Source organism: Protomyctophum parallelum (genome assembly GCF_964188405.1).
Source record: "Protomyctophum parallelum genome assembly, chromosome: 21".
Taxonomy (NCBI): Eukaryota; Metazoa; Chordata; class Actinopteri; order Myctophiformes; family Myctophidae; genus Protomyctophum; species Protomyctophum parallelum.
The window spans coordinates 25755975-25782728 of NC_139713.1; the positions used below are offsets into that span (position 1 = coordinate 25755975).

Genomic DNA, 26754 nt, shown 5'->3' on the forward strand with positions numbered 1-26754 from the left:
AGCCAAAGCAACTGCCTATGGCTGAGCCATAGGCAGTTTTTCATTTTTTTCAAATCCTCAAAAATGATGAAAAACGGCGTGCTATAGTATGCCGTACGATATGGGCTATAGCCCATTGTCCAAAATGATAAAAAACGAGGATACATTTTTTTTATCAAAAATTAAAAAAAACGATGGGCTATAACCCATCGTTTTTTTCATTTTTTCACTTTTTTTCAAATCCTCAAAAATGATGAAAAACGCCATGCTATAGTATGCCGTACGATGTGGGTTATAGCCCATGGTCCAAAATGATGAAAAACGAGGATAAAAAAATTAATTCAAAAATTCAAAAAACGATGGGCTATAACCCATCGTTTTTTTCATTTTTTCATTTTTTTCAAATCCTCAAAAATGATGAAAAACGGCGTGCTATCGTATGATCGTATGGGCTATAGCCCATGGTCCAAAATGATGACGTTCTCTCTACCGCAACATACTTAAAAGTATAGCGGTGTATGAGAATGGGTGTTGCGGAGGATGAGAAACATTAACATTGTGCTATAGGAGCAATGGGACTTGAACATAGAATGTCCGTACAGAGAGACTGATCATTAGACCATTGCACCATCAGTCAGACACACAGTGAACATCTCCTGGTAATTGTGTGTGTTAGCCCTCAGTTGGTAAAGTTGAAACACTCCAGCATTATAAAGCTATAGGAGAACAGGGATTTGAACATTTAGAGATGTATTAACTGAAGGCTCACAGCCTCAGCCTGATAACCTCAAAAGTCTCATATCTCCCCTGAGCCATAGGCAGTTGGCAGTTGCTTTGGCTTAGTGGTTAAGATGTTGGCCTTCAGTGCAGGGGACCTGTGTTCGATTCCTGGGTGTTACACTCTGATGAACGTGAGTCTATGTTCAACTCTTGATTCTTTCAACTTTACTATCTGAAGGCTAACATACAAAAGATCGCTTCAACAGTACAAAGAGGCAGATGTTACTGAGTGATGTTGTAGTAGGGGCTATTCAGCACAGAGAGTTCATGTTCAAATCCCACTCTTCCTAAAGTTTAATGCTAGTTATTGAGCTTCATTTACTGCTATTCTAGCAGTGGCTCACAGCCTCAGCCTGACTACCTCAAAACTCTAATTGTCGTAGTGGTTAAGATGTTGGCTTTCCACGTGGGAGACCAGGGTTCGATTCCCGGCTATTACACTATCATACAAAAGAAGACCTCAACAACAGCGCTAAGAAACATCTGATTAATATGAGTCTGTGTTATTTAAACTTTACTGAAGGCTAACGCACAAAAGATCACTTCAAAATTACCAGGAGACTTTGCCTGAGAGTGTCTGACTGATGGTGCAGTGGTCTAATCATCAGGCTTTCAGTACAGACATTCCATGTTCAAGTCCTGTTCCTCCTACAGCTCAATGCTGCAGTAATTTGAACTTTTCTAGGCTTGAATAAAAAATACAAACTCAAAAGCACCAGGAGACATCTGCTGAATGCCCCAAGGTGCCTTGTGGGGCGGCAGTGGCTCAGGGGTAGAGTGCCTGGATGGTAACCGTAAGGTTGCCAGTTCAAACCCGGGCTCCCCCAGAGTTACTGTCAAAGTGTCCTTGAGCAAGACACTGAACCCCTAATTGCTCCCGATGTGCTAGTTGGTGCCTTGCATGGTTTCCGCTGCCATCGGTGTATGAATGGGTGAATGTAATGCACAATCTCTGTAAAGCACCTTGGATAAAGGCGCGTAGCGCCTTTATCCAAGGTGCTTTACAGAGATTGTGCATGCACCATTTACCATTTATGTTAAATTGGACATTTTCATGGTAAAAGGTTAGCTGGACAGGGTTCTTTCAGACATAAGCCCCAACCATTACATCTCAGGAAACAGGGGGAGAGAGTACCGTCTCCCGATGGTCCTCCAGCACCTTGATGTCATGACATGGGACTTGAACCTGCCAACTGTCTGTAGCAGAGGCAACGGGTCAAGCGCTCCACACCATTGAGCCAAGGCACCTTTGGGCAATCAGTAAATGTCTCCTGGTGCTTTTGAGTTTTTATTTTTTATTCAAGCCTTGAAAAGTTCAAATTACTGCAGCATTGAGCTGTAGGAGGAACAGGACTTGAACATGGAATGTCTGTACTGAAAGCCTGATGATTAGACCACTGCACCATCAGTCAGACACTCTCAGGCAAAGTCTCCTGGTAATTTTGAAGTGATCTTTTGTGCGTTAGCCTTCAGTAAAGTTTAAATAACACAGACTCATATTAATCAGATGTTTCTTAGCGCTGTTGTTGAGGTCTTCTTTTGTATGATAGTGTAACAGCCGGGAATCGAACCCTGGTCTCCCACGTGGAAAGCCAACATCTTAACCACTACGACAATTAGAGTTTTGAGGTTGGCAGGCTGAGGCTGTGAGCCACTGCTAGAATAGCAGTAAATGAAGCTCAATAACTAGCATTACACTTTAGGAAGTGTGGGATTTGAACAACTCTCTGTGCTGAATAGCCCCTACTACACCATCACTCAGTAACATCTGTCTCTTTGTACTGTTGAAGCGATCATTTGTATGTTAGCCTTCAGATAGTAAAGTTGAAAGAATCAAGAGTTGAACATAGACTCACGTTCATCAGAGTGTAACACCCAGTAATCGAACACAGGTCCCCTGCACTGAAGGCCAACATCTTAACCACTAAGCCAAAGCAACTGCCTATGGCTGAGCCATAGGCAGTTGCTTTTTTCATTTTTTCATTTTTTTCAAATCCTCAAAAATGATGAAAAACGGCGTGCTATAGTATGCCGTACGATATGGGCTATAGCCCATTGTCCAAAATGATAAAAAACGAGGATACATTTTTTTAATCAAAAATTAAAAAAACGATGGGCTATAACCCATCGTTTTTTTCATTTTTTCACTTTTTTTCAAATCCTCAAAAATGATGAAAAACGCCGTGCTATAGTATGCCGTACGATGTGGGTTATAGCCCATGGTCCAAAATGATGAAAAACGAGGATAAAAAAATTAATTCAAAAATTCAAAAAACGATGGGCTATAACCCATCGTTTTTTTCATTTTTTCATTTTTTTCAAATCCTCAAAAATGATGAAAAACGGCGTGCTATCGTATGATCGTATGGGCTATAGCCCATGGTCCAAAATGATGACGTTCTCTCTACCGCAACATACTTAAAAGTATAGCGGTGTATGAGAATGGGTGTTGCGGAGGATGAGAAACATTAACATTGTGCTATAGGAGCAATGGGACTTGAACATAGAATGTCCGTACAGAGAGACTGATCATTAGACCATTGCACCATCAGTCAGACACACAGTGAACATCTCCTGGTAATTGTGTGTGTTAGCCCTCAGTTGGTAAAGTTGAAACACTCCAGCATTATAAAGCTATAGGAGAACAGGGATTTGAACATTTAGAGATGTATTAACTGAAGGCTCACAGCCTCAGCCTGATAACCTCAAAAGTCTCATATCTCCCCTGAGCCATAGGCAGTTGCTTTGGCTTAGTGGTTAAGATGTTGGCCTTCAGTGCAGGGGACCTGTGTTCGATTCCTGGGTGTTACACTCTGATGAACGTGAGTCTATGTTCAACTCTTGATTCTTTCAACTTTACTATCTGAAGGCTAACATACAAAAGATCGCTTCAACAGTACAAAGAGGCAGATGTTACTGAGTGATGTTGTAGTAGGGGCTATTCAGCACAGAGAGTTCATGTTCAAATCCCACTCTGGTCAGGCTCCTACTTGGCCTCACCCCCTTGGCCTCACCCCCCGAACCCACCTCACCCCTGCCCACTTTGACAGGCTGGGATGGCTTAGGGTCGACGACAGAGTACAGCATCTTGCAATGGGTCTGGTCCACAAGATTCGATACACCACCAAGATACCCATGTACCTGTCTAAATACTTCCTTAATGTAAACGAAGTCCACACCCACAACACCAGAGGGAGTGCAACAAACCATGTACAACCCAGATTCGGCACAAACAAGGGACTAAATTCTTTTCGCTCCTATGCCACCAAAATGTGGAACGCCCTACCAACAGTCATTAAGACATGTGAATCCCTTGACTCCTTCAAAACCGCTCTCAAAGGGCACCTACGGATGGCTGCAATTCGAAACTGGCCTCTGTAAAATCTGAATCCCCCCCACCCCCCCCACCCCATTTTCCCTCACTGTATATTGTATCTTTTCCCTTTTTTGCTTCCCATATGATGAATTCCTGTTCTGTTCTTTACCTACAGAGAAATGTCTATTTGTATGTCTCTAAATGTTTGTATGTCTTTAAATGTTATGATGAATTGAACAATGTGGACCCTGTTGTAAACAAGTGTAATGCTTAATTGGGTCGTCCACTCACAGTTGACAGTCTTTGTATTGAGTTTGTGCTTAAAATGTACTGTAAATTCTACAAACTGTTAATAAAGATTTCAATCAATCAATCAAAACTCTTCCTAAAGTTTAATGCTAGTTATTGAGCTTCATTTACTGCTATTCTAGCAGTGGCTCACAGCCTCAGCCTGACTACCTCAAAACTCTAATTGTCGTAGTGGTTAAGATGTTGGCTTTCCACGTGGGAGACCAGGGTTCGATTCCCGGCTATTACACTATCATACAAAAGAAGACCTCAACAACAGCGCTAAGAAACATCTGATTAATATGAGTCTGTGTTATTTAAACTTTACTGAAGGCTAACGCACAAAAGATCACTTCAAAATTACCAGGAGACTTTGCCTGAGAGTGTCTGACTGATGGTGCAGTGGTCTAATCATCAGGCTTTCAGTACAGACATTCCATGTTCAAGTCCTGTTCCTCCTACAGCTCAATGCTGCAGTAATTTGAACTTTTCAAGGCTTGAATAAAAAATAAAAACTCAAAAGCACCAGGAGACATCTGCTGAATGCCCCAAGGTGCCTTGTGGGGCGGCAGTGGCTCAGGGGTAGAGTGCCTGGATGGTAACCGTAAGGTTGCCAGTTCAAACCCGGGCTCCCCCAGAGTTACTGTCAAAGTGTCCTTGAGCAAGACACTGAACCCCTAATTGCTCCCGATGTGCTAGTTGGTGCCTTGCATGGTTTCCGCTGCCATGGGTGAATGTAATGCACAATCTCTGTAAAGCACCTTGGATAAAGGCGCGTAGCGCCTTTATCCAAGGTGCTTTACAGAGATTGTGCATGCACCATTTACCATTTATGTTAAATTGGACATTTTCATGGTAAAAGGTTAGCTGGACAGGGTTCTTTCAGACATAAGCCCCAACCATTACATCTCAGGAAACAGGGGGAGAGAGTACCGTCTCCCGATGGTCCTCCAGCACCTTGATGTCATGACATGGGACTTGAACCTGCCAACTGTCTGTAGCAGAGGCAACGGGTCAAGCGCTCCACACCATTGAGCCAAGGCACCTTTGGGCAATCAGTAGATGTCTCCTGGTGCTTTTGAGTTTTTATTTTTTATTCAAGCCTTGAAAAGTTCAAATTACTGCAGCATTGAGCTGTAGGAGGAACAGGACTTGAACATGGAATGTCTGTACTGAAAGCCTGATGATTAGACCACTGCACCATCAGTCAGACACTCTCAGGCAAAGTCTCCTGGTAATTTTGAAGTGATCTTTTGTGCGTTAGCCTTCAGTAAAGTTTAAATAACACAGACTCATATTAATCAGATGTTTCTTAGCGCTGTTGTTGAGGTCTTCTTTTGTATGATAGTGTAACAGCCGGGAATCGAACCCTGGTCTCCCACGTGGAAAGCCAACATCTTAACCACTACGACAATTAGAGTTTTGAGGTAGGCAGGCTGAGGCTGTGAGCCACTGCTAGAATAGCAGTAAATGAAGCTCAATAACTAGCATTACACTTTAGGAAGTGTGGGATTTGAACAACTCTCTGTGCTGAATAGCCCCTACTACACCATCACTCAGTAACATCTGCCTCTTTGTACTGTTGAAGCGATCATTTGTATGTTAGCCTTCAGATAGTAAAGTTGAAAGAATCAAGAGTTGAACATAGACTCACGTTCATCAGAGTGTAACACCCAGTAATCGAACACAGGTCCCCTGCACTGAAGGCCAACATCTTAACCACTAAGCCAAAGCAACTGCCTATGGCTGAGCCATAGGCATTTTTTTCAAATCCTCAAAAATGATGAAAAACGGCGTGCTATAGTATGCCGTACGATATGGGCTATAGCCCATTGTCCAAAATGATAAAAAACGAGGATAATTTTTTTTTATCAAAAATTCAAAAAACGATGGGCTATAACCCATGTTTTTTTTTTTTTTTGTGGAGGAATTGCGGAGTATTGCGGAGGAATTGCAGAGTGTTGCGGAGGAATAATAAATTAAATAAAATTAAATAATAAATTATATATATATATATAGTTCCTCCTACTTTCACTCTGCAGCATGTTTTGGAGAATAACATCCAGAAGAACACAAGAAAGAGATGGAAAGCTGAGGAGACCCTCAGAGAGTATGGTGGTACTGTGATAAGCTGCTGTCTACATGAGCCACAGGTTGTGGGTTCAAGTTCAGCCCACAGCCTCGGACGGCATATTATAGGCTATAGCATGCTGTTTTTCATCATTTTTGAGGATTTGAAAGATAGACGCCTTTATCCAAGGCGCTTTACATAGATTGTGCATTAAGTAAAAGTACTTAGTTACTTTCCACCACTGCATACATCCATGCAGCTGACCTCCCCATTGGTGGATGTGATCCTGGGAGCCGCACCTGTGTTCTGGTCCTCTTGATTGAGCTGAGCAGGACCTAGAAACCTCACCTTCGTTTTCACTGTTCGTGTTCACGCATTTGTGTTTACACAAACACTCAAAGCAGGCCATTCATTATAAATGGCATTTAATGTTTGTGTTAAGACAATGTTTGCGTTTCACACACACCCTCAAAGCTGGACATAATAAAAAAGTAGGAGAAGACGCTTTAAGTGAACTGATGGAAACCACCCAAATGATTGCATGACATGTTTTAATTACGAGAAACAGAAAACAGATTAAAACACATCCAACACAAAATCAAACTTAAAAGTGCTTAATTATTATATTAATTGCTGATTACCTTTTTAATCATGAGAAGTGTACGACTGGACACATATTCACCAATGAGAAAATATCAGCCGATATTACATTGACGTCTGTTGATTGGACCCACTGTGGAATGAAAAAAGAAAAAAAAAAAGATTTGGAGTTCTACTGAGCTGAAATAGACAAGTAAATATGAAATAAATGCTTAAACATGAAGCTATAGGTGTCCACGGAAGTTAACCTTTCAGACCCGTTTTCTCAACGAAACATTACTCTATAAGCCATCTCCAAAACCGGTGGGTCAAACTGAACAACCAATGTCAATTTGAAACTATGATTCCCTGCTTTCATGAGACATGAAAAAATAAATCCAATGGCTTAGTTTTGTCAAGGTGGGTCGTTATGGTTGTTAAGGAGGTATTCCATTTCCATCATGCAACTTAATCAGCGGTTCTCAACCGCGCCTGTGCCTCAGCGCTCAGCAGTTCTTAACATTTCATAATTTTGCCAAGAAGTTTCATGAAAATAAAAGGCAGATACACGTCGCTCTGGAGCCCACTTTGAGAAGGACTGACGTAGGCGAAAAGTGAAAAAAGTGGATTTTGATTATGGACTGTAGTCAGTAGACATTTGTTTCCTTCCACAAACGTTAGCAGTGAACAGTTAAAGACGTAGTGAAATGAAAAATATATTTCTTCACTTTTAGAGCATATCCGTGGTCATCATGTGTATAAACCTTAACAATAGATGTCAAAACAATGGGGACATTTCAATTTGTGTATTTTCTATTTTTATATCAAGTCCATATGAAGCCAATTTTAACAAAAACGTGCTGCGTGATGACGTAACATGGCCCGAAAGAATCTTGATTTAATTTCATCCGTTTGATTCCCATTGCTGCACGTTCCTCCAAACACAGCTGATTTTTATTACAGAATTTAATCTCATTTAAGATGACATCCAGACAGTGTATTATTCATTTTAAACATAATCATCACGCTAAAATATGTAACTGAAAACATTATAGGTTAGAAATAAGCTACATAGTAGCAAACATGCTTTGCTGGCCATCTGTCCCTCACTAAACAGTGTAGTGGAGCTACTAACGTCCCATAGCCTGAAAGGATACGACGCTATGATTGATTCAGAAACGTTTCAGACTGAAAATTAAAAATAAAATGAACGAAGTCCTGGCGTCACTCGCTCATCCCTGGTGTCAAGAAGTAATTTCTCTATGGAGAACATTGGGCCATGTTAAAACCGTCTCATATAAGAACTGTGGTCCAAAAATAAACAAACTGTTTATGGTGAAAATATAACTAATTCGGCAGCGTCAACAAAAAAACACGACCCAGGTAGGATGTGTACATTACATTAGACTTCGGCGCTCTATAACTCTGGTTCCAAAACTTTATAGTGTGAGACCCAAAGAGATTAGACTTTTGCCCGGAACCCTAACTAGTGAAAACAGCATCTTCACTACGTCTTAGCATTTGTTTTCTAATTTATGGAAATTAGGAAAAAAATCTAATTTTGTTTCTAATTCATGAAAATGTTTTGCTTTTATGGGAATGTTTTCTGAAAATGTTTTGAAATAAATGTAGGAAAAACCCATACAAAATGGGTCCACAACCCACAAATGGGTCCCGACCCACTGTTTGTGAAACAGTGCTCTATAAGATGTTCTGTAAACTTGGATTATACTGTATATACAGTCGCAGATGAAGAAGTTCCCATAGCATTTATTGACAGGAAGTGCTGTAGAGTTACAGATATTCAGTGTCTCACTGCATATTCAAAGTGGGTCATTTATCCCATCGAGGGTTTTCACAGGAGTTCGTCACACATAATTCAGGGATTAACGACACAAGCCCGAGAGTTACAGTATAGCCTCGTTCATGATTCTTCGGCACGGTCATAGTGCTAGAGGAGTTTGGGGAAAACCCTTTTTTTTCTGGTTGATCAAAACGTGAAATACACTTTCAGTTCATAATTTGTTATCATCAGTGGTGCAATCAGGAAAGTGATGGCGGGTTCTTTCCAAAAAAACCCTGTCGGCATGACCCAACTCGACAGATGAAATAACTGCATGTTTGCAATGTGCCACATGTCATAACTACCATAATGCCACAAAGCTGGTAATCAACAATAGCGAACTAGCTTCTCCACCGATAAGGTCTAGCATCATTTGAGACAAACACTGTTTTCTTTTTTTTGTTACAAGAGTATCACATAATTTTCCCTCGCCCTTCGGGTCACTGGCATTTGTACGTCACAAAAGTAGCTATAAGTATTGAGCGGAATAAGCATGTATGACTATAGGGTGGCATCGGAGACGAGGCGCGCACAGCAGGATCGTCTGTAAAGAATCAAACAATTAAGCCATTAAGACCTGGAACAACCATTACATTACTGAAAAATCGTGAAAATGTGGCAGAAATCTTTGAATATATATTCCTTAACATTCGGTTTTGCACGGAAATCTTTGCTTCTGGGAAAACAACATATTTTCAGATGGAGTTGGCAGCTGATTGCATATAATTCTTGGGGTCCTTGACATGAAATAGTTTGAGAACCACTGATATACACTGTAGAAACATAGGGTTTTTCAGAAAACTGTCACGATTTAGAAGACAATTTGGAGAATCTGGTTAGAGGTCTTAATGGGTTAACTGTGGACAGGTGAGTTGTGCTGAAGAAGCAAGGGCCACGTACTGTATGTGTCTACTGTTCTTGCCCGAGAGCGAAAAGAGACCAAAACTCAACACACAAACACACACACACGTTTTACATCCCTGCGTCTCGCAGACGGGGAAGTCTGCGTTTATGCATCGGCTGCAACTTCCAGCCAGGCGCGCTTTATTGCCCAAGGGTCCGCAGCACAGCTGGTGGTACTTTGGGGACGGTAAAGCCCGGGGGGTGGGGGGGCATTATTGCCAGATGTTAATCAAACGTCTCCCATCTCGTCCGAAGGTCGTCTGCCTTCTTCTTGGGGGGCGTGGCCGGCTTGGCCATAGTCAAAAGATCGCCGAAGAAGTCCTGAGTTGCCGCCGACGGAGAATCCGCCCCGGTTTTTGGCAGCTTTCTCTGAGCCAGGTTGGGCACGCTGGGCGAGTCCGCCAGGGTGGAGAGGGCGTGGTTGCTGGCAGACAGACGGGGTAGGGAGGCGGCGGCTGCGGGGGGGAAAGCCGACGCGAGTGGCCGAAAGCCAGTGGAGAAAGTTCCCGGGGAGTAGGCCCTATAGAGTTCGGGCAGCGCGGAGGGGGGGTGTGGCCTGGGCGGGCCGTGGAAATATGGCCCGACGGGAGACGCGCCGTAGACTCCGGCGAAGGGATTTGCGGCCACTGTTGGAGAGTAGTGCGTGAGGGGGGAGGTGGTGCGCAGGCCATGGGCGAAGGGGTTGAGTGTCGTCGCGTGGGCGTACGGAGGGAGGCAGGGAAGGCCGGGCAGGTTGGGCCGAGGCGGAAGGCTCGGTTTGGAGGCCGAAGAAGCGGATTCCCCTCCTTCGTATAGGAGGGAAGTGGCGGCGGTGCTCTGCGCAGAGTCGTTGAGAGGGTCCAAAAGGTTCAACAAGTCTAAGTCTTCGTCGTCCTCTGGCCTGGCGGGCTTGAGGAGATCCTCGCCGGGGCTCATCCCCAGCGCTTGCCTAAACTCCTGCCCGCCTGCGGACGTCCGTCCTTCCCGCACGCCCGTGGGCGTGGTGCGGGGCTTCGTCACGTGCGGTGCCAGGATCTTGCCGGGTTCCGGCGTTTTCCTTCCTTGGGGCCGCGGGATGGTGATGTTGCTCTCACCGCCGGACGGATCGGGGTAGACGGGGCCCGGGCCAAAGCTCTCGGTGCCATCAGGCGGCTGTGCCTCCTGCTGTGCCTCTGACGGCGCTCGCTCCCAGCCAGGAGAGGCCCACACAGGCACGGCCATGTCGTCCTGCCCGCTCCACTGCTTGGTGTAGGGGTGGGAGAGCTTGAGCCCGGGCAGCGTGCAGGTGCGTTCGTTGGCAGACAGATCCATGCGCTGCAACACAGGGAACGCAAACAAAACTTGAGCATATATTTGAACATATATTCACAAATAAAAATCGCACCCATGCGAACTGATTGGTGCAGTGTGTGTGTGTGTGTGTGTGTGTGTGTAGTTCTCCTCTCTGGCCTGTGTATGAGTGTGTGTGTGTGTTGTACCTAAAAGTACAAATACACCTCAAAAAGTCAAAACCTGGTGTGTGAACGTGTACAGCTGGTTGGGCTCATTGTTACCTGGTGTGTGAACGTGTACAGCTGGTTGGGCTCGTTACCTGGTGTGTGAACGTGTACAGCTGGTTGGGTGTGCGCAGGTCCTCCAGACTCTTGGCCAGGCTCAGTGGCTGTGTGCCTTCAGGCTCGTCCTGGCAGCTGAACAGCTCCCCCAGCAGACTGACGTTGGAGAGAACGTCGCCCGCGGCGGCCATCGTCGTAGGGCTGGGCGGGGCTGTGTGGTGCTCCGGCCCCTGGCCGCCGCCGCCTTCTGCGGACTCCAACTCCTTCAGGGAGCGGTAGGGTTGAGGCCTGCAGGGGGGTGCCAAAGAGGTTGTTGTTTAGTGTCGCGGCTGGCTGCAAGTCGCGACTCGCACAGTGTGGAGTGTTGAATGTAATGCTAGTTTACAGTACAGGCATTGAACTGGAGTCTGACCCATGCCAGATTTTTGAAAAATAAAATAAAATAAATTTGAAAAACGTCCAATTTTATTTAGGTTTCTATCAGAAAAAAAGTTAACTTATAAGGAAACAAATAAACAAAATAGGCAAAAATAAAAATAAAAAAGTATATATGGGAGCCTCAATAACCTAGCCTCGCTCCAGCCCTGAATCGCTACCATTAAAAAAGATTTCCTGGCGATTCAGGTCTGGTGACGCAGCCTACGGCGGCATCAGTCTCAATCGAAAATCTGATCGCAGCAGCTGATTTGGCTGATCAGCGATCAGCCCCATCACTCAACAGCGTCAAACAACAAACATGGCTGCCCCCACTGCGGTGACTCGCGACCGTATCATTCTGGCTATTAAATCGACCTAAGATAAATAGTTTCTTTACAGAAACGACAGGTTATATAAACATCATCATCAACATATTTTACCGCTTTTGTTTACATTCTAGTAGCGCTCATTGACTGTGTTTGTTTGGGTAGCAACCGGGTTAGCCATAGCCACATGATTGACAACAACGTCATCTGCTTTCCTACTATTCTGATTGAAAAGACTGCCGCTTTGACAATGCCAATTCCAGAAACTGCTGCCTTGGGGAGGGGCTTATAGTCTGAAATTTTATTTCGTTTCACTTAATTATTCAGGCTATGAATAATCCCTTTTGGGGTTGTTATTGCCATGTACAGTATATAGCAACATATTATTTTTGTAATTTCTAAATGCATATTTAAAGTTTTTCTAAAAACTCAGGTAAGGATTTAGAAGGCATTTTTAGAATCGGCCTCATGCTGCATTCACATGGGATCAAGCAGACCGCAGACGGCAAACCGGAAGTAATTTTAGTGCAGCAGGTGGTTCCGTTTGCCGTCTACCGCCTGATCCCATGTGAATGCAGCATCAGGTCTAAATGGGTTGGTTAACGTCTAGTCAGTGCTTTGTCACCTGAGGGCAGTCAGGTGAAGCTTTGTCAGGTGAGGGCAGTCACCTCTAATAATGCACACAAACCAACTGAAGGAAAATGTGAGAAACGGAAAGAATGATTGAACGATCAGGTGTCCAATCAGAGAAGTGCATGAAGCCAAACGTATACTCCGTCTCGTGTCGTAAACAGCCGCGCCCTAGCGAGTCCACGACACGGCGCCATGAACTCGCTAGGGCGGCTGCTTTCGCCGCACGACTCGAGTATGTCGTCTGGCTTACAGGGGAGACCATTCGAAGGAAGAGAAGAGAAAGGTTTCGTTAAAGCCCGAGGCGGACTGGTCGTCGCGCTGCAGCTCGTCCTCTGACGAATCCTCCGACAGAAAGACTGTGTAGTGACGCGTAGGGCGGCCACAGCTAGAACAGACGACAGAAGAAGAAGAAGAAGAAGAAGAAAGGGAAAAGAAGAAAGCAAAATCTGGAGCGTTTATATGTAGGTAGGGTAAGACTTTATTTTTAGCATGTAACGTTTCCCTGTGTTTTCATAACAAAACAATACATAGTTAGTTAGTTTTTTACAGTGGTTAAAAGACAAGATTTTGGTTTGGCTGCACGCTGAAAACAGCTGAAATCTATGCCAACATGGGTCATTTTAGTCGGCGGCCAAATACATATAATTGGGCCTCGACATGAAAATGTTTGAGCACCACTGATGTAGCAACATAGGTTTTTCATAAAACTGGTATGATTTAGAGATTTTTAGAATCGGCCTCAGGTCTTAATGGGTTTAAGTGGTGGTGTGTTAACATAAAGGTCTGGGTTGCTGCCCAGGCCCACACTGTATATATAATATAATATAGTGTTAATAACATACAGGTTGCCGCCTAGGCCTACGTTGTATTATAATATATTAGTGTTAATAACCAGGCCTAGTACATTGAATATATAATTATATATTATAGTGATAATAACGTACAGGTCGGGGGTGGCGTCCAGGCCTACATTGCTAGACGGTCTCTTCATCATCAGGGGCCTGGGGGGCCGCGCCTGTGGAGGAAATCAAATCAAATGTATTCATATAGCATGTGGAAACAACTCACGTTGTACCAACGTGCTTCACGGGTCATAAAAAAACCCCAGCAAAACAAGAAAGTCAATGATAAAACAACACACAAATATAGGAACATCTAAAAATACAATACAATACAAAAACAAAAATACGGAGCGCATTAAAGACGTAGTGAAATGAAAAATAAGTTAGATTTTTTTCCACACATTATAAACCATTTCCATGGTCATCATAGGGCAACAACTATGCAAAAAAAATGGGATCATTTCCATTTTTGTGTATTTTTATATGAAAAGTACATCAAAATCCAATTTGAATTACTTCCTTTGAACAAAAAATGTGATGCGTGATGATGTGTCGAGGCGTGCATGAATAAAAAGGAATCTTGATTTCCCATTGCTGTGCAGACACCGTTGATTTTGATGACAGAACTTTTTATTTTTAAGTGGTGCAACCACTTCCTTACACAGCTTTGTTAAGTGGTGCAACCACTTCCTTACGCAGCTTTGTGTGTCTGTGGGTGGCTGGCTGGCTGGCTGTGTCCATCCCTGGCTGTGTCCGAGCACGAAAATAGCGGTTGTTTAAAAAAACACTCCTTGGGCTAAGAGCGGCCATAGCCACTTTTAGCTCATCACATTTGTCAAGACGGCAATGGCCATTTTTAGGCCAAGGAGTGTTTTTTTTGCAAAAATAATACTTGGAATGGATTCAGCATCATGAAACCCCCCCTAGTTTGACATGTCACGTGCTACTTAAAGCATGATAACATTTTGATGTTTTTGCCTTATACAGGATGCTAAATTGCTCAACATGCAACTTTTAACATCTCAACTTCTAAGCCTATAGATGACATTTGAATCATAAAAGTTTATACTAACCACCATTTCTGGGTTCATGAACATTCCAGTAGAGTAGACTATACAAGTAAGACGCGCAAACGCGGGAAGCGAACGCAGCTCGTGTGTGTGTGGTTGTGTGTGTGTGTGTGTGTGTGTGTGTGTGTGTGTGCTACAGCTGCGCCCTGTGTGTGTGTGTGTGTGTGTGTGTGTGTGTGTGTGTGTGTGTGCTACAGCTGCGCCCTCTGGTGGCGGGCGGGTGGTGTAACAGCGGGACAGACACACACACACACATACACAGACATTCAGCCCTTGCTGTCATAGTAAGTGGCTCACTGCGTTCGCAACCAGTATAGGCTCTCCGATGCGGGCGGGCATGGTTCTGCCTACCTGTCCAGTAGGTGGTGTGGTTCTGCCTACCTGTCCAAAGTGCACGGTGACGGGCCTGCGGTGGTCCAGGGTGCTCCACACTCCCTCTCTCTGCTCTGCGCCAGACGAGCCGTCGTGTTCGATGGCCGCCACGCCCGCAGTGGTGTAGCCGTTCTCTGCTTGCTCCTGGAGAGGTCACAGGGTCCACTTTATGTCAGATATTTGTTGTCGTTATTGGAACAACCTTTAACCCTAGAACACTAAACAAATACTTCTCATCAAAGTACAGCAATACATGAGGTATTGTTCTTGAATATTTCATCAAGGCTTTTCACAAAATAAAGAAAATAAAATAGATATCATGCCCCTATCATAGGGGGGCAGAATAATGGAGCTGTGAACTTCTCCTTAAAAATAAAATAATAAAACAGGGAAAGGGATTTTTCTCTATCACTCTATCACTAAAAGTAAACACGGGTGAAATTCTGACTGTAGAAAAAATAAATCAGACCCGTCTGAACTTCTGAAGTGAGTGGTACTGTACTGTACTGTACTGTACTGTACTGAAAAGTGAGAGCGAGAAGCGAGGGCCTCGCTTCGAGGCTCTTGCTTGCCGTGTGTGTGTGTGTCTGTCGTGGCTCTCACGACAGACACAGACAGACTCTGCCCTAATTTGGGGTTGCCCATCTAGTCTGTGTCAGAATTATTCAGATCTCATCTGGCCATCATGGAAATCATTAATATATTGAAAATAAACCCACATGCCCACAGACAGTAATTGTCCATAAAAAATACCAGTAACATGCCGTTCGGAGCGCTAGTCCAACCAAGTAAACACTTTGAAATGACTTTAAACATGGAACCCCCACAGCATTAGCTGAGTAGTTCAGGTGTAATCTCAGCTCGGCCCGCTGTGCGCACCAAGCAACATGCTCCTCTAAGAACTAGACCAAAAACGTTATGTGCGGGTTTATGTTGGGATAAATTATGTGGGTCCAGCAACCGAACTGAACACATGAAGAGCTGTTAAGAATATGAACTTGAACATGGGTTAATTTTTTTGTGCTTCTGTACAGTATTTTGAGAGAGAGAGAGTTGTATACCTTCTGCTTGAGTCTGCTCCTGACTTCCTTGATGCCCATTTTAGCGTGGTCCTTCGCCTAGATATCATGGATAGAGAATGATGCAACAATTAGAAGTATACTCTCAGCTTGTACATCTGTCATTTTTGAACATTTTTGAATCGGAATCGGCCTCAGGTCTTAACCCATTCTGGGAGGGAACCCCCTTTGGTGTTTTAACCCATTCAGTATGGGAACCCCTTTTGGTGTTTTAAGCATTACGTTATGCTTTAGCTATTGAAAAATAGCAGATCTACAAGCTAGCGCACCGAGTGCCGCGCTACGAGCTTGTAGGTCTGCTATTTTTGAAAAATCGTGAAAATGTGTCACAAATCTATGAATATATATTATTTCAGAGCTAAACGTTTTTAACTCAAATCTTTGCTTCTGGGAACAACATATTTTCAGATGGGGGTCGGCGGCCAATGTCATATATGGGGTCCTTGACATGAATACGTTTGAGAACCACTAACATAGGGTTTTTCAGAAAACTGTTAGAAGGCTTTTTTTTCGACGTCAGGCCTAAATGGGTTAAGTATTATGTTATACTTTAACTAATGAAAAATAGCAGATCTACAAGCTCATAGCACGGCACTGAGTGCCGCGCTACAACCTTGTAGATCTGCTATTTTTGCAAAATCATGAAAATGTGGTGCAAATCTTTGAATATATTATATTCTTTCAGAGTGAACGTTTTTAACTCAAATATTTGCTTCTGGGAGGACCCTGGAACAACATATTTTCAGATGGGGGTCGGCGGCCATTTTCATATATTTTTGGGGTTCTTCGCCCTCAAAATGTATGAGAACCACTGACATAGAAGCATAGGTTTTTCAGAAAACTGTATACTATATTTCTAAAACTATGAAACATCTCAAAGATTCCTTTTCAGGCATGTCCACCGTAAGATGAACCTAAGTAGGCTAGAATGGGGTTGCTAGGTGTAAGTATGTAGGACTAGTAGGATGCCAAAGTTTGTGCTATTGCCATAGAGCAGGGTTCCCCAATAAATTTTCCTCAAGGGCCATATTTTGACTATAGGGTACCAGGCTGGGGGCCGAGTCGGCACGGTCTTGCCCTTGCCCTGAAAATGTATTCTCAGGGCAAGACCCCATTTGAAAATGACCCCCAGTTTGACATGCAGAGGCTACTGACCCCCATTTAATGCCATTTATATCTGGGACCCCCCCAAAAAATAAAAATAAAATAAAAAAATAAACAATTTTTCTTTTCTTTAAAAAAAAAAAATCTTCCAGGGACCACAAGGTGGCGCTCCGTGGGCCGCAGATTGCCCGCGGGCCGCTAATTGGGGAACCCTGCCATAGAGAATGCATTGGGCATAATTAGACCAAAAAATGCTCAGTGGTTTTTGACCATGGACTATATAGCCCATATCGTACGGCATACTATAGCACGCCGTTTTTCATCATTTTGCTAATTTCCCACTGAGCAATAGCCGGCTATTAGACGTGCGTCTAAAAATGGGATACAAAACGTCTAAAAATGAAAGTTTTTTAGACGTCTATTTTTAGACGTTTTTTATCCCATTTTTAGACGGCCCTTTAGACGAATATTAGACGTCTATTAGACCAAAAAATGCTCAGTGGGTTTTGACCATGGACTAGCCCATATCGTACGGCATACTATAGCACACCGTTTTTCATCATTTTTGAGGATTTGAAAAAAAAATGTCGTATTTGTAGAATTGAGCTCAGGTCTAAATGTGTCAAAACGGTTGACTTATCCTCTAACTGCAAAGTGTTTATGCCACATTCTGTCAAGACATTCCTTGCAGGAGATACATTTTAAAAGTGCTGGCGTTTGGAAGCACTCGTTGGATATCACTCAACAGCCCTGAGTAACTACCTGTTTTTAATTTGCACATAATGCAGTACAGGCAGCAGGACTTTGCTTTGCCTGAAAGCGAGCGTTTCCAAAACAAAAATGACAAATGCTAAATAGGCAAAATATGTGAGATTTCATGCAGTGAAATATGTGGGAAGTTGCAATATATGCAGGAAGTTTGCACGATTATGTGCCCATTTAGAAGCATTTTTGGAGGGTCTACATACAAGATGGTCGCCGTGTGCATACTGCATATATAGTCTATAGGTAGCAGTCAAAGGTCAATTGCTTACAAACTTGTAGACGGTCTTCATGGCAGGGTTGGCCCTGGTCCTCATGGTGTTAAAGATGGCCCCGCCCCCTTTCTGTCACACAACACATCACAGACATCATCAACGTGTCGTTATAGACCCCATGGCAAGTCATTTGGGATCAACATAAGTAGGAAGACGTATTGCGTTATTTAGCCTGGAGTTGCCCTTTAATTACAATTCAGGCATTTAGCAGACGCTCTTAATCCAGAGCAATTTACATTAAGCAAGAACAAAAGAGGTGCAGTACTTAACCCTTGACCATGACATAGCTACAATACGTGTACTGAGCAATGCATTAAAGTTGGACTATCTGTTAGTTACAGCAATATGAACCATGCGTCTCACCTTGACAGTTAGCAGCCACTGGTGGTAGATCTTGTCACTACCTGTGGAATGGACAGAGGATTTAGATCTGGTCACTACCTGTGGAACGGACAGAGGATTTAGATCTGGTCACTACCTGTGGAATGGACAGAGGATTTAGATCTGGTCACTACCTGTGGAACGGACAGAGGATTTAGATCTGGTCACTACCTGTGGAACAGACAGAGGATTTAGATCTTGTCACTACCTGTGGAACGGACAGAGGATTTGTGTGACTGGATGGGTGGAAAAGATCAAAGGTCAAGAAGACAGATTACTCTGATCAGGTTTTGTGGGACCGATCCCGATCGCGTTTTTCTCCCAATCGGCCGATAGCAATCTTGTGCGTAAGGGGAAAGATTTAATATTTCAAAATTATCATATTATGTCAAAACTGTTCCTGAGTGTGTGGCAAGGAAGGGGAGAATGTTTAAGCCTGTCACAAAGATGCAAAACTATATTATACTATATAACTGAAAATCAGCCAATCACCGATCGGAGCACCTCAAATTATTATTGCAGTTTTTGTTGCCAACATTGGATTAAAGCTAAATAAAATCTACAGTATACTGCCAACCAGCTGAAGAAATCACAGACCGAGGCCTAAACATTTGCTTTCATAAAATATCCCAGGATTTTATGGAAGATGCTTCTGCACATATTCATAGTTTGACCACTTCAAATTCTCCAATATCAAAATAATAACGGAAAGTATTATCTACAAGATCTACAAGCTCTCAGTGAGTCTGAGACGCATTGAGAGCTTGTAAATCATGCTTCTTCTAATATATGTGCTAATATATGTGCTAATATTGGAATATTTTCCTAATTGTACTTTGGCAAAGTGTTTAAATGAGGGAAATAAAAATGGTACCATTCAATTCATGTTTTCCTTTTCCTTTCTATTGTCACAATAGCTCACAATGCGTCACAATGCGACACAATGTGAGCTTGTAGATCAGCTATTTTCACAAGATTTGTATACATTTGAAAACTTGAAATGGGACAGTCTGCATAATGAGTACTTTCACTTTTGGTACATTATGTATGTTATGTACATTTTGATGTCAATACTTTTGTACCTTTCCTCAAGTACATTTTGAATTCCAGAATTTTTCAGGTAAGGAAAGTATTTCTACATTGCAGTATTGATACTTTTTAAGTAAAACGTGCAAGTACTTTCCCACCACTGCACACCAATATGTGTGATGAGCTCACCGGCGTATTCGCCCATGTTGATCTCCTCTTCGAACACGTCACTGAAGCCCTCCCCCGAGTTCAGCAGGTCCAAACGACCATCTACAAACTGTAGTGTACAGGACAGGAGCAGAAGAGTCAGAACACTCATGAATCTCATTCATAGATTACAGATAAGAGAAGAACAAGGGGGGAGGGAGAGCAGCAGGTACAGTATGTACACAAGGTTACACATTAATCCACAGAACTAGCATCATTTGTATATTGTTGACCTATTTCTAACATATAAAACAACTGTTGTTCAACTTAGAACCCTCTGTCACATGGAACTATGTTTTGTGTCAAGTATCACTATGCCGGCATCAGCAAAGAAGCGGCAACGCATCAGGAGGTCCACAAGGCAGCCGGTATGTACATGAGTTTAGACATGAGAGGTACAAGAAGTGCCAACACATCGATAGCAGTGTTCATTTCGTTGTGAGCTTGTAGATCGGCTATTTTCAGCACGTGCGTGTGTGCGTGCGTGTACCTGTTTGAACAGCTGCAGCTGAATGGCGTTGTGTAGAAACTGTCTCATGGTGTTGGATCGATGGTTCATGAACGTCTCCTCATTGAACGTGATTGGCTCTCCCTAAACGCAAAGGAAAGCACATTGGCTGAGAGGGAGTGGTTGGGTCCTGGGGTCATTAAACATGATTGGCTCTCCCTAAACGCAAAGGAAACCACATTGGCTGAGAGGGAGTGATTGGTCCTGGGGTCAGCGGTGTTGGAAAAGTTAAAGTTAAAAAACGGAAATATAACCTATTACCAATTATTTTTTTGGTAATATTATTACATCGTGCATTTGAAATGCTAAAATATAACACACATAAAATCCCCAGGAAAGTGTTTGTGTCCTAAACATCATTCAAATAAAATCTGGTTGCAAAAGGGGTGAAGTGTCCCTTTAAGTTTTCAAATTTATTAAAGAATATGTTCGAAATGTATATAGGGCTGAAGTGGCTAATGTATGTTTTGTAATAATAATCAAAATCTACAAAGTAACTAAAGTTTACTAATTAATGTAGTGGAGTATTCGAAGTTGGAAGTATTCAAAGTTGGAATTACTCAAGGAAAGTACAAATACAGTACCTCAAAATTATACTTAAGTACAGTACTTAAGTAAATGTTCCACCACTGTCTATATGGTAGTCTTTGATGTACTTACCGGTTCGATCTGCAGTGCGTTCCTATAGCTTCCAAACAGAGACGCCTGGCTCTTCAGGAAAGCCCTGGCCACGCCTTCCCCCGTCGTTATGGAAACCTTCTTCAGGCGGTTCTTTAACGATGATATCTGGACACGACAGACACATACAAACACTCCTTTACACTCAACACAGTCAGCCACATACAAACACTCCTTTACACTCAACACAGTCACACATACAAACACTCCTTTACACTCAACAGTCAGCCACATACAAACACTCCTTTACACTCAACACAGTCAGCCACATACAAACACTCCTTTACACTCAACAGTCAGCCACATACAAACACTCCTTTACACTCAACAGTCAGCCACATACAAATACTCCTTTACACTCAACACAGTCAGCCACATACAAACACTCCTTTACACTCAACACAGTCACACATACAAATACTCCTTTACACTCAACACAGTCACACATACAAATACTCCTTTACACTCAACACAGTCACACATACAAATACTCCTTTACACTCAACACAGTCACACATACAAATACTCCTTTACACTCAACACAGTCAGCCACATACAAATACTCCTTTACACTCAGTCACACATACAAACACTCCTTTACACTCAACACAGTCAGCCACATACAAATACTCCTTTACACTCAACACAGTCACACATACAAACACTCCTTTACACTCAACAGTCAGCCACATACAAACACTCCTTTACACTCAACAGTCAGCCACATACAAATACTCCTTTACACTCAACACAGTCAGCCACATACAAACACTCCTTTACACTCAACACAGTCACACATACAAATACTCCTTTACACTCAACACAGTCACACATACAAATACTCCTTTACACTCAACACAGTCACACATACAAATACTCCTTTACACTCAACACAGTCACACATACAAATACTCCTTTACACTCAACACAGTCAGCCACATACAAACACTCATTTACACTCAACACAGTCACACATACAAACACTCCTTTACACTCAACACAGTCACACATACAAATACTCCTTTACACTCAACACAGTCAGCCACATACAAACACTCCTTTACACTCAACACAGTCACACATACAAATACTCCTTTACACTCAACAGTCACACATACAAATACTCCTTTACACTCAACACAGTCACACATACAAATACTCCTTTACACTCAACACAGTCACACATACAAACACTCCTTTACACTCAACACAGCCAGCTACATACAAACACTCCTTTACACTCAACACAGTCACACATACAAACACTCCTTTACACTCAACACAGTCACACATACAAACACTCCTTTACACTCAACACAGCCAGCTACATACAAACACTCCTTTACACTCAACACAGTCACACATACAAATACTCCTTTACACTCAACAGTCAGCCACATACTAATACTCCTTTACACACTCAACACAACGGCCAAAATAAATCACGTGACATCATCAGGGATGGAGATCCCTGGTGTCATCAACATTAAGCCCATATATGGGAATGCCCGTATATGGAGAATTGGAGATCCCTGATGTCATCAATATTGGCCAGGAACTCTACATCTGACCTCAAACCCTCAGATCTCCATTATGAAGCTGACCTGTTCTGACATTCCATATGTTGATACTTCCCCATCCGTCTTTCCTCTTCGATGTTTCCCTTTTGACACCTGTCCATTCAAACTCTACACGGGCCAGCCCCAAAGCCATTAGTGCAGTCGCGCCCGGCAGCTGGTGAAAAAGGTCCGGCCCTACCTGGGCCCTCATCAAACCCTGTACACTCAAGACACTGCCCCCGCTGCCACCCTTAGATCTCCATATATGGAGCTGACTTGTTCTGACATTCCATATGCTTATCTGACCTCATCAAATCCTGTACACTCAAGACACGCTCCATACATGGCCAGTACAGAATTCAGTCCATATGTTGATCTGACCCCAGTCTGCCGTCACCCAGGCGGATACGTGCATGCGACTTCCCTCTGTAGGGCGAGGTCACTTCTCACCCTCAGGGCGTCTTACTGGTATTAAGGCGAACAACGCGAACGAAGCGAAGCGCCTGGAATCTTTGCCCCGGTAAGAAAATCCAACTGAAGCGACCTTTGCGTCCCCCAGACTGCACGCATCGCGTCCTGACAGCTAATCAGCGTTGATGTTGTTCGGAAAACCCCCGGAAATGTTTAAAATAAATTGTTTTATTCATTCAGTTCCAACTGAACTGACCGCCGGGATTCAGCAATGGTGGAAAAAAACAATATACAAACCCTTTGCAAAGACATAGGAACTAGTTTTTTTACCAACGCTGACCTGCGCGACCAAAGTGAAGTGATTGAACTGGAAACAAATGTATATGTTCAGGTTTGAATGCACGTTAATACAGAGACACGCTCTGTGTTATCACAGCGTGCACGTGCACATGCACACACACTCACAGTGGTGTGCGTAGTACACCACATATACCGTCTGGCATATAGTACCGTCTGCTAACCATTTCATCCATTGATCACGTGTGAGCATAATGGTCTTACAAGTATGCATGTCGTGCAGGGTGTAGCGTATAGCCTAATACGTGTGCATGTCACGCACAGAATAATTATGGTATACCGTCTGAAAAAAACTATAGGCTACAGCACTGCGCACACACACAAACACACACACAAACAATAGTATGGCAACGGACAGTCATTTCACAAGCATCATGATCCTACCACGTCGCTGGGCAGCGTCTGGAGGTCTTCAAAGGGGGTCTCCAGTGTGTTGGTGTCTACGTTGAGGACCACCACATCATCCAGAGCCATCCCTCTCACCTTCTGTACACATGAGCACACACTGAATGTTAATAACATTTCTAAAACGGGTAGTCCCAATACTTGATTCTGATTGGCTGGTTACCGTCACGTGACCGGTGTAAATTCCACCGATAACCCACTCCTTCAATCACTTTATATCATTCGCAGGTGATTCCACATCTCTGTAGCAGTACTGGGGAAGGGGAGGGCTTGATTGCTTTACAAACACATGCCATGCGGGCGTGTAAGCACCGCCCGGCTCATACGACACGGGCAGACGTGAAGGCGTGTTGTGAGTTGATTTGGAGCAGCTACATGCATCGTTGCGTCTTTGCAACGTCATGCCGCTGGCTTCCTTTGATAATGAATGGTAGACTGCATCTTTTACATTTGCCCGTGTGAACTGTGAACACATCGTAAGACCAAAAGCAGGGAGATGATCTCTGTTTAATCTGTTCCCAAACTCATTTACTGCGTTTATTTTTGAAGACCCCAAATTAACGACCCCTGACTAATTGTAGCCGAGATCTTTTCACAAGTCACGTTAATATTATAACTGCAAGGCAGGGACGCTTTAGTTATGTACTGTGAACTCAACAATAAGGCTAAAGTTTTGGGTCTGAGAGGCATGAAATGGTGGTCCGTGGCTCAAATTCCCAATAAATAATGGACCTTGATATGAAAAGAGTTGAAGACCCTTTTGACGGCAAAATTCCATTTAGTTTTAGTCACATTCTAGTCATCTGAATTTTGTTATTGTTGGTCTAGCTTTAGTTGACTAAATATCATAAGATTTTAGTAGACATCTACAGTTGATTTAGTCTTCACCTGCCCCTTACACAGACCGCCCTAAGAGGCCGGCCTCTTTGACCTGGGACCAGAGATGCGGGCGTGGCTCCACGACACCGAGTTGGACCTCTAACGTTACATGAAAGAAGAAGAATTCGACAAAAAATTATTTTGTCGGTGCCTTGATGGAGTTGTAATGGTTGATGTTACACTTGGTTGCATGCTGAAAATAGCAGATCTACAAGCTCACTACGTGTCACAGCGTGTACACAGTAGCTTGCAGATCTGCTATTTTCCAAGCACAACCTAACATAAAATGGCTTGTCTTGTACTTCTACTACTGGATCTCTTATCCACTAGTCCCTGCCTAATATTGTAGTCTAGTTTGTATTTGTTGACTAAATTGTCTTGGTTTTAGTCATCATAGCTTAGTTTTTATTACATTTTCGTCAGTGAAAAAAGGTAGTCGGCTAATATTTTTCGTCTTAGTTTTCAACACTGCAGCATTGTGACGTGCAAAGAAACGAAGAGATGCTGGATTAAACGAGAGAGAAAACAAGCGATAGCATTTCACACCTGTGTCACACGTTGAAAATCAAAGACACATACCTCCATTAGGCTGGAATGCACTCCAATAAGGTAGGGCATCGGAGCACTGAAACACACACACACACACACACACACACACACACACACACACACACACACATTCATTCATAAATAATTATGAAGTTAAATATGTATAGTTATGCGTTTGTTTAGACGGGACAGTGCATATTCATGACCACCACCCATAAAATGCCTGTGTAAAATACAGCGGATTTAGCAAGAATGCTGATTTCCATCCATATGCCTTGTACAGAAAACAAGCAGCATTAACAAAAAAAAGAGATTAGTTTTGCCCTAAAATTCACACTCAAGAAAACTGTAAAAAAAAAAAAAAAAAAAAACATTTTAGCCGAATTAAAATGTTCAGAGCACAATTCAAATGTATTAAGACCCGTGTCCGTCTGGGATCCCTAGACCCGTACTGAATCCGGTGCTTACTTAATGCTAACATCACTGTGGTGTTCAGATAAGCCATGAGTGTCACAGACGATAATAAAGTGGAGTTGAGTGGAGTGGAGTAAGGGCGGAGTGGGTTTTAAAATGTGTCATGGGGGGGGGGGGGGGGGGGGGGGGAATCAACAGGAGTGAATGCGGAGCAGAATAAAAGCCGTCTGGAGCGAAGAGCGCTCCACTCCACTCTTATGCTCTGGTGTGTCAGTCCCCCTCCTGCTTGGCTGCTCCGCCCACCCTCCCACCCTGACAGAGTACTCACAGACGAGCTGCGTAGCGCACGTTCTGCTCTGTGTTGCAGAATGTATGATACAAATGAATCCAGGAAAATATTTTTAGTTATTTTCTAAAGTGTATTATTGATTAGTGATTTGCGATTTAAGGAATTCACTTTTATGGTACTGGATTTTGGATTTTCAGGAGCCGTAATCATTGTAATCCTCCAGATTAATCATTAAACAAAATTAAGTTATGTGCCGTGATTCTAAAACATATAAAAGTTTCACTTTTTACTAGTGCTGCACAATTCATGCTCAAATGTGAATCTCGATTTCCGCCACAAGAATTGAGATCACAATTCTCACAAGATTCACATTTTTTCCATGAAAATATTAATATTTATTGTCTTTAGTCTGTAGTTGCTGAACACATTCAAATTGTAGCACCTGGAGCAAACTACTGTGGCTTTAAACAGACAACATGAAAGGGCTCGACTAGTCTCTCTCTTGTAGCAAAAACATACAGTAAAACAGTAACTAAAATGAACACGACAGCCAAATAGTGGCTGCAGGATTCTTGCTAAAATGTATAAATGAGATTGCATAGGTCTGAATCTAGATTGCTAGATCTTTTATTTATTTATTGTGCAGCACTACTTGTTTTAACAATATTCAAATATTCATAGTATAGTCATTGTAGGCGAACATTTGCAGGCATGTCCAAAAAAAAAAAAAGAAGCTCAAAGAAGACAAGCTGTGACATGGCATCTTTGTAAAACACTCACCAGCAGTAATCTACGAGATGCTGCGGTAGGACAGGGATGTACACATGTTGCCAGAACATGGGATACAACATGGCTGCTGATCCGTGGACACACGCCGTTAACTGTGTAGAGACAGGAAGAACGTATACAGCCAGGTA

General features: G+C 43.0%; 1 protein-coding gene across 3 annotated transcripts in view; it reads right to left on the reverse strand.

The window, feature by feature from the left end:
• Positions 1-6979: 6979 nt before the first annotated feature.
• The window catches only part of dennd1a (DENN/MADD domain containing 1A), a 31834-nt gene continuing 12059 nt past the window's right edge, over positions 6980-26754 (reverse strand). The window contains exons 10-24 of one of the 3 annotated variants that reach the window (XR_014570976.1): positions 26618-26718; positions 25165-25210; positions 23686-23787; positions 20957-21082; positions 20279-20380; positions 19771-19858; positions 18535-18575; positions 18169-18240; positions 16013-16069; positions 14961-15095; positions 13612-13682; positions 12918-13052; positions 11330-11579; positions 7482-11052; positions 6980-7385 (exon numbers count right to left, since the gene is read on the reverse strand). Coding sequence is in view for 2 of the 3 variants with exons in the window: in XM_083793773.1 (XP_083649899.1) it covers positions 9985-11052; positions 11330-11579; positions 12918-13052; positions 13612-13682; positions 14961-15095; positions 16013-16069; positions 18169-18240; positions 18535-18575; positions 19771-19858; positions 20279-20380; positions 20957-21082; positions 23686-23787; positions 25165-25210; positions 26618-26718 (2394 nt within the window). In the remaining variant the exon portion in view is untranslated. Of the gene's footprint in view, positions 11053-11329; positions 11580-12917; positions 13053-13611; positions 13683-14960; positions 15096-16012; positions 16070-18168; positions 18241-18534; positions 18576-19770; positions 19859-20278; positions 20381-20956; positions 21083-23685; positions 23788-25164; positions 25211-26617; positions 26719-26754 lie in introns of all 3 variants that reach the window. The other 2 variants (XM_083793773.1, XM_083793774.1) reach the window with 2 other exon arrangements.